This window comes from Symphodus melops (assembly GCF_947650265.1).
Source record: "Symphodus melops genome assembly, contig: scaffold_526, whole genome shotgun sequence".
Classification (NCBI taxonomy): domain Eukaryota; kingdom Metazoa; phylum Chordata; class Actinopteri; order Labriformes; family Labridae; genus Symphodus; species Symphodus melops.
The window spans coordinates 2,346-10,742 of NW_027636707.1; the positions used below are offsets into that span (position 1 = coordinate 2,346).

The following is an 8,397-nucleotide window of genomic DNA, read 5'->3' on the forward strand; positions in this document are numbered from 1 at the left end:
AATAATACAGTGTGTGTGATTGATTAGTAATAATACAGTGTGTGTGTTTGATTAGAAATAATACAGTGTGTGTGTTTGATTAGTAATAATACAGTGTGTGTTTGATTAGAAATAATACAGTGTGTGTGTTTGATTAGAAATAATACAGTGTGTGTGTTTGATTAGTAATAGTACAGTGTGTGTGTTTGATTAGTAATTATACAGTGTGTGTGTTTGATTAGTAATTATACAGTGTGTGTGTTTGATTAGAAATAATACAGTGTGTTTGATTAGTAATAATACAGTGTGTGTGTTTGATTAGTAATAATACAGTGTGTGTGTTTGATTAGTAATAATACAGTGTGTGTGTTTGATTAGTAATAATACAGTGTGTGTTTGATTAGAAATAATACAGTGTGTGTGTGTGTGTTTGATTAGTAATAATACAGTGCGTGTGTTTGATTAGTAATAATACAGTGTGTGTGTGTGTGTTTGATTAGTAATAATACAGTGTGTGTTTGATTAGTAATAATACAGTGTGTTTGATTAGTAATAATACAGTGTGTGTTTGATTAGAAATAATACAGTGTGTGTTTGATTAGAAATAATAGTGTGTGTGTTTGATTAGTAATAATACAGTGTGTGTGTGATTAGTAATAATACAGTGTGTGTGATTAGTAATAATACAGTGTGTGTGTGTTTGATTAGTAATAATACAGTGTGTGTGTGATTAGTAATAATACAGTGTGTGTGTGATTAGTAATAATACAGTGTGTGTGTGTTTGATTAGTAATAATACAGTGTGTGTGTGTGATTAGTAATAATACAGTGTGTGTGTGTGTGTTTGATTAGTAATAATACAGTGTGTGTGATTGATTAGTAATAATAGTGTGTGTGTTTGATTAGAAATAATACAGTGTGTGTGTTTGATTAGTAATAATACAGTGTGTGTTTGATTAGAAATAATACAGTGTGTGTGTTTGATTAGAAATAATACAGTGTGTGTGTTTGATTAGTAATAGTACAGTGTGTGTGTTTGATTAGTAATTATACAGTGTGTGTGTTTGATTAGTAATTATACAGTGTGTGTGTTTGATTAGAAATAATACAGTGTGTTTGATTAGTAATAATACAGTGTGTGTGTTTGATTAGTAATTATACAGTGTGTGTGTTTGATTAGAAATAATACAGTGTGTGTGTTTGATTAGTAATTATACAGTGTGTGTGTTTGATTAGTAATAATACAGTGTGTGTGTTTGATTAGTAATAATACAGTGTGTGTGTTTGATTAGTAATAATACAGTGTGTGTGATTGATTAGTAATAATACAGTGTGTGTGTTTGATTAGTAATAATACAGTGTGTGTGTTTGATTAGTAATAATACAGTGTGTGTTTGATTAGAAATAATACAGTGTGTGTGTGTGTGTTTGATTAGTAATAATACAGTGCGTGTGTTTGATTAGTAATAATACAGTGTGTGTGTGTGTGTTTGATTAGTAATAATACAGTGTGTGTTTGATTAGTAATAATACAGTGTGTTTGATTAGTAATAATACAGTGTGTGTTTGATTAGAAATAATACAGTGTGTGTTTGATTAGAAATAATAGTGTGTGTGTTTGATTAGTAATAATACAGTGTGTGTGTGATTAGTAATAATACAGTGTGTGTGATTAGTAATAATACAGTGTGTGTGTGTTTGATTAGTAATAATACAGTGTGTGTGTGATTAGTAATAATAGTGTGTGTGTGATTAGTAATAATACAGTGTGTGTTTGATTAGTAATAATACAGTGTGTGTGTGTGATTAGTAATAATACAGTGTGTGTGTGATTAGTAATAATACAGTGTGTGTGTTTGATTAGAAATAATACAGTGTATGTGTGTGTGTGTGTGGACATAAACAGCTGTTCGGCTGATTGACAGCTGAACGTGATCAGCTGATGTGGCGTCATGTGACGCTGTCGATGAAACAACGTCTCGTGTGTTAAAGCTGATTTCCTCGGTCCTCTCTCCTCGGCTTCGTTTCCTCCGTGCATCTCTGGTGGGCGGGGCTAAGACGCAAGTGGCGCAGACAACTCGGAGGACACTCGGTGCAAATAAGGGAAGTGAGATGTAACCCAGGTTCAATTCCCTGCCGGAAAGTGAGTCTCATAACTCCACCAGCAGAGGGCGCTCACATTACACTGAATCTCACATCATGGTATTCTTAGAGTGAATCTGTTCCTCTTTATAAAAAATGATTCACACACTGTTGTTGTTATTTATTTATTTCAGTTTTAATTCTAAACTTCGCGCAATCAGATTGCCTGACCTCCTGCACACACGGGCACAAATCCTTCGAGTACAACATGAACCATCAGAATCCTCTTCAGTCCATCAGAAGCTGAACTCTCAGGGTTCAAAGGTCAAGAGGTCACAATGTCATCTTTATAAATTATATTTCATGCCTTGATTTAGAGTGAGGGGAATGACCTGAAGGAAAGCAGCCACAGGTCATGAACCATGGCCGTCCACTTCTATAAATAGGGCACCAGCTAGTCGCTAGGCCACCTACGCCCAAAAATGTTATTTGTTAAGCATTAGACGTAGAAGAAAACATTCTTAATTTGATAAAGAAAAAAGTTGTTGAGTGCAGAGTTGTGAGCCTGCACTTGGGCTAATGCTAATGTTAGCATGCTAACACGCTAATCTTAGGCCCCGTTTACATGGAGACGCTGTGACAGAAGCGCATCGAAACGACCTCACTCCGTATTCAAACTACAGACCGTCTACACGGCAGGTCTCTGAGTGAAAACGATTTAGTTCTCACATCCGGCCAGTAGTGGGCAGTGGAACTTTACAACGTGACACGCGCGACACTCACCAGTACAACCACTTCATCCACAACATCCTGTTTAGCGGCGAGTTCTCCCAGGCCTTACCCAAACGCTGAGTATGGTCGCCCTGTGCTCGGGTAAAGGTTGAACTATTTGGGGTCGCCGGTGGCGCAGCGGCGGTGCGCGCGACCCCACGTGTTGGGGCTCGGTCCTCGCGCGCGGGCGGCCCGGGTTCGCGTCCGGCCTGTGGCCCATTTCCTGCATGTCTCTCCCCACTCTCTCTCCCCCTTTCCGACTCTGTCCACTGTCCTCCCTCTACAATAAAGGCAAAAGGCCAAAAACAAATCTTTAAAAAAAAAAAAAAGGTTGAACTATTTGCTGCAGGTGTTCGATGCTCTTTCAGCGGCGACATACACAAAGTATCATATCAAGGTTCTGTTTTAAGAGACTATACAACAAGAATAGCTGCTGAAGCACATACCCGCCGCCATTGTTGTTTATGTTTGTTCTGGACTACTGTGCATGTCCACATGTATGAGGGGAGGTGTGAAAGCTTGAGTTTTCACCCCGTGAAACACAGACGGCGTGTGAACGAAAGGCCAATCCGATACTCAACTGTTTCGTTTTACTGTCACAGCGTCTCCGTGGAAACGGGGCCTTAAACAAGTGTTGCTCATCAGAATCAAGCGTTCTAGCATGCTAATATTAGCTTACTAGCACTAACACAGAGTACAGCTGGAGTTCAGAGACCTTTCCTGGACCCACCTCCACTAAGGGGGTCGGATTAAACTGCAGCACGTCACAAGGATCCTCCTCTGGTGACCACGACTGACTCAAACAAATTCCAAACAGGCCAAGAGTTTTGACATGGAACAAAAGGAAAACAAAGAGAAAGCCAGGACGCATCCTCAGGGCGACGTGAACATCTGTACCAAAGATTTTGCAAACGCATTAAACAGCAACTCATACAGGAAGTGATGTCAGTGAAGGGAACCGGCACGCTAAAACGGGTTTATGTAGAAAGAGTCGAACCAACGTGTTAGTCACCTCCGAGCTAAAGCATTAGCTGTTAGGACCACGTTGACTCCTCAGCGCCACCTGCTGTTCACCTGCAGACGTCTCATCAAGTAAAACAAACAACATATTTACAAGCTAAATGCTAACATCAACATGCTAACAGTGACAATGCTAACATGCTAATGTTCCCTTAGCGTGTTAGCATGCTAACGCTTGCTAAGGAAATTATGCAATTCCTTCAGGAGTAATTTTAACCTGAAGATAGTGCTACAGATAAAAGTGTTTATTATCTGAGGAACACGAGCGCGTCGATCCTTTCCTTCTTCATGAATAACGTTAGCTTCAAGCGAATGTTTCCGCGAGAAAATATATCATACAGTTAGCATGCTAACAACCCGGCTAACACGACGCATATATTGTTTATATCGAGGTCAAGGTAACGAGCACCACGCAGATCTCTCTGTTTGTCACGGTTGCTACACTCCATTAGACACCATCGCACAGCACGGAGCGCCAGAGGTCGCATGGGCGTTTAGGGTGAGCTCAGAAACGATCCTTTGGCGAGAAAGTCTCAAGTGCTCAGCGGTTTGTCTCTGAGCACAAGCTAACTATAGCATGTTAGCTGGTTTAAATCCCACATAATGTTAGGTAGCGAGCGTGTTAAAAAGCACTTTAATTACACTTTATAAGGGAAGTTATTGGAGGCTATCTGCGCTAGCTAGCAGCGTCTTCCTCCCTCATGTGTTAGATTGAACATCTGGACCAAAGAAAAACATTTCAGAGTCGACCTGCAAGAAGCTGATTGGTCCTCAGACTAACAACTCTGAAGCTGATCGGTCCTCAGGATGATGTGAGAGCAGCGGCGGCAGCTAACGACCTGACAGCTCAGAGCGATATAACCGCCATGAAAATAGTGAATCAAAAGAAAGAAGATTTAAAATATGCATGAGACAGAGACGGCGTTTTCTGTCCTGTTCTTTGTGGATTGTTGAAGGATTAACGATATGAGGGTTAGTTTATATTTAAAGGAGCTTTTTTTTATCACTTTTCAGTCCAACAAACAATAACAGAGGTGTACTTCCTGTCACTCCAGGTCACCTGCAGAATAGTGCTGTGAAGTGTGCACCTCCTTATTGACATGACACTGGCGTCCTCGCCACATGCTCATGCTCCTCTGATGGAAAGAGCTGCCGGGGTGGGCGTGTCCTATAACATGTGTGTACGTGTGTGAACTTGAACTTGAACCTTGAACCTTGTATAGTGTGTATAATGCGTGTGTGTACCTGTGTATAGTGTGTGTACAGTGTATGTGTATAGTATGTGTGTACGTGTGTATAGTGTGTGTGTGTGTGTGTGTGCATGTGTGTGTACATGTGTATAGTGCGTGTGTGCGTGTGTGTAGGCGCTTCACTCTTCAGCTGCTCCTCCAGCAGCCTGGCTGCAGTTCAGCTTGCTGAAGCCGGGCAGCGTGACTCGTCCGTGGGTGTAGATGTCGCGGTCTGAGCCCTGGTTCATTCGTTTGACCAGGTTCTTCTCGTACAGCAGCGGGTGGTAGGCGCCGAGAGTGCAGGCGGCGTCAAAGAAACGCTGGTAGTAATGGCAGAGCTCTGTCTTCCTGCGGGACGGCAGGAACTCGTAAACGTGCACCACCTCGCACAGTGACATCATCAGGACGGTGCCTGGGGGGGACATAAAGGAGGAGGGCTTACAGGTTTCTTGATGAAGACAGGAAGTGAAACAGGAAGTGGTAAAACCGTGTGGCATACCGAGCAAGCCGGAAGAGGGCGGATTTTTCTGGATGGGTTCAGCCATGTTGTCTTGTATGCGTTGCCAGACTTGCCACTCAAAGCGAGGATGCAGGATGTAGAAGGGCTGCAGGGGGTGGAGCCTCCTGTACCTCTGGTACTGGGTGAAGATGGGGTAGTCTGTCCGGTTGAACCACTGAGGGAGGGTGGGGGGTGGGGGGTAAAGACACTGACATTTTCAGTTCAATGAGCAGCTGAAGGCATCACATCCATTTATTGACCACAGAGAGCTGGCTCCGCCCCCTCCTCTCACATAGCATGTGGTGGACACTGTAGCTTCAGTGTTTAGCCAGCTCTGCATGTGGTGGACACTGTAGCTTCAGTGTTTAGCCAGCTCTGCATGTGGTGGACACTGTAGCTTCAGTGTTTAGCCAGCTCTGCATGTGGTGGCCACTGTAGCTTCAGTGTTTAGCCAGCTCTGCATGTGGTGGCCACTGTAGCTTCAGTGTTTAGCCAGCTCAGCATGTGGTGGACACTGTAGCTTCAGTGTTTAGCCAGCTCTGCATGTGGTGGACACTGTAGCTTCAGTGTTTAGCCAGCTCTGCATGTGGTGGACACTGTAGCTTCAGTGTTTAGCCAGCTCTGCATGTGGTGGACACTGTAGCTTCAGTGTTTAGCCAGCTCTGCATGTGGTGGCCACTGTAGCTTCAGTGTTTAGCCAGCTCTGCATGTGGTGGACACTGTAGCTTCAGTGTTTAGCCAGCTCTGCATGTGGTGGACACTGTAGCTTCAGTGTTTAGCCAGCTCTGCATGTGGTGGACACTGTAGCTTCAGTGTTTAGCCAGCTCTGCATGTGGTGGACACTGTAGCTTCAGTGTTTAGCCAGCTCTGCATGTGGTGGACACTGTAGCTTCAGTGTTTAGCCAGCTCTGCATGTGGTGGACACTGTAGCTTCAGTGTTTAGCCAGCTCTGCATGGGTCTGTAAAGCTTTCTGCGTTCTAACCTCTCTCCATGTTTCATCTCCAACATTGATCCTAGTTTGAGCAGCTTTCTGCTGCTGGAGCTTATTAGAAACATGCAGAGGCTTTTTAGCTCGGGTACAATCACTTCTATCTGAAGCAGTTCCACTGCCCGCTTCCATCGCTGCAACACCTGTTCACCTGATAACTGCTCTCATATCTGGCAAACCCAGGGGCGTCTAAAACGGCCTTCAAAGCCCCGCCTACCTTCTCTGGTCCAATCAAATCCAGAGCATTCAGGAGAATCTAAAAGACGTTTCTAATCTTTAATTCGTCATGTCGACGTCGAGGCCTCTAAAAGTGAAACTCTCCTCCGTGCTGTGTGATGTAAATGTCACCTGAGTGAGGTCAGCAGAGAAGGGGGCGGGGTCCCAGGCCACCAGAGCTCCTGAGCTGTACAGAGAGCTGGACAGGAAGCGATGGTCATCAGACGCCATCACCTGAAACACAGGTAAAAAACCTGTTAACACGCAGGAAACACTCCTCTCCAGGTCATTTCAGGGACGCTGACTGAAGTCAAGGAGCTCAAAGTGATGACATGACCACCAGCTGCAGGGAGGAGCCTGAACCTTCCTGAGCGGCGCCAAACACCCCGGGACAGGATCACGTGCTCCGAAGTGTCCGGTTCCTTTGTTTGACCTCTCTGACCACCTGAAGCTTGTCTGACTCCCGGGGCGCCGCCACACGTCCACGTGTTTCCGTTACCTGGGAGTTAATGAGGCGTATCGTCGTTTTGGAGCCGACATCCTTCTCGTAGCCGGTGGTTGGGGCGGCGTTGAAACGCAGCACGGCCTCATGGGAGTCTGAAATGTTTGAAAACAGAGTGAGATCAAGACGAGTTTCTATTTGTTACCACGGCAACAGGAACAAAAGGCGTCATACTGAAGAACACATTAGCTCAATGTTTGAGAGTGCAGATTAGGGTTAAAGTGGGCGTGGCCAAAAATGAGGGGGGCTTAGGAGGTCACAGATCAGATGATCACAGCACTCATATGGTCAGGGCTGTCAATCACAGTTAGCCCGCCCCTGACTCCTCCCCCTCCACCTGGACTCTGGTCTCACCGATCTCTCTGCCCAGTCCGGAGTTGCGGAGCGACCCCGCCGACGACACCACGGCGCAGCTCTTGTACGGTCCCAGGTCGGACGCCAGAGGCTGAGGCGGCAGCTGGGCGGCCCACGGCAGCGACGAGAACGGCGAAAGTTCAGGCGTCAACGTGGTGACCTCCACCTTGTCCTTCAGCTGGCAGAGAAGCTGCTGGCCGCTCAGCTTGTGTCTGCTGGGCGCGGCGCCGGGACCGGACAGCTCCACGCCGTACTTATTCATCGCCTGGGAAGAAAAGATCAGAGACGGCGAGAAGGTGACGGACGGATCCGGGATCAGCACCACCTTTCTTAAATCTCACCTGATAGTTCTGCACCACCTTCCTCAGTCTGTTTCCCAGCATGCTGCTGGACATCTCGTCGTCCCAAACCTCCCCCAGAAGCCCGTGAGGCCCGAAGAACTCTGCGTCGCCGCCTCTGCCGCTCAGCTCCCCCTTCCTGCGACCTCCGAACAGGGTCTCCAGCGCACGGGTGAAGGGGCGTGGCAGCATCCGAGTGAAAAACCCAGACGGCTCTCGATCTCTCGTCTTCCGCTTTGACGCCGACTCCGCGGCTTCGTGCGTTCTGTTTGGTGAGGAGAGGACCGGGATCGGACGGCGTGGGTCACCTGGGACCACGCCGGGGAGCTTCTGGGGGTCGATGTACATGGGCTTGGCTCCGCCCCGCAGCACCTGTGGGGTAAACACGGATATAAGATCTGCCACATCAGAAGGTTTC

The 8,397-nt window shown here is 46.0% G+C and overlaps 1 protein-coding gene across 1 annotated transcript; it reads right to left on the reverse strand.

The window, feature by feature from the left end:
• Nucleotides 1–5,092: 5,092 nt before the first annotated feature.
• Nucleotides 5,093–8,357, reverse strand: st6gal1 (ST6 beta-galactosamide alpha-2,6-sialyltranferase 1). The gene is made up of 6 exons (XM_079372918.1): nucleotides 7,983–8,357; nucleotides 7,642–7,906; nucleotides 7,285–7,382; nucleotides 6,918–7,019; nucleotides 5,581–5,755; nucleotides 5,093–5,493 (listed from the first exon to the last, which is right to left on the reverse strand). The coding sequence occupies exons 1-6, from the start codon at nucleotides 8,325–8,327 to the stop codon at nucleotides 5,222–5,224; spliced, it is 1,257 nt and encodes a 418-aa protein (XP_079229044.1). The 5' UTR covers nucleotides 8,328–8,357; the 3' UTR covers nucleotides 5,093–5,221.
• Between the last annotated feature and the right edge of the window lie 40 nt (nucleotides 8,358–8,397).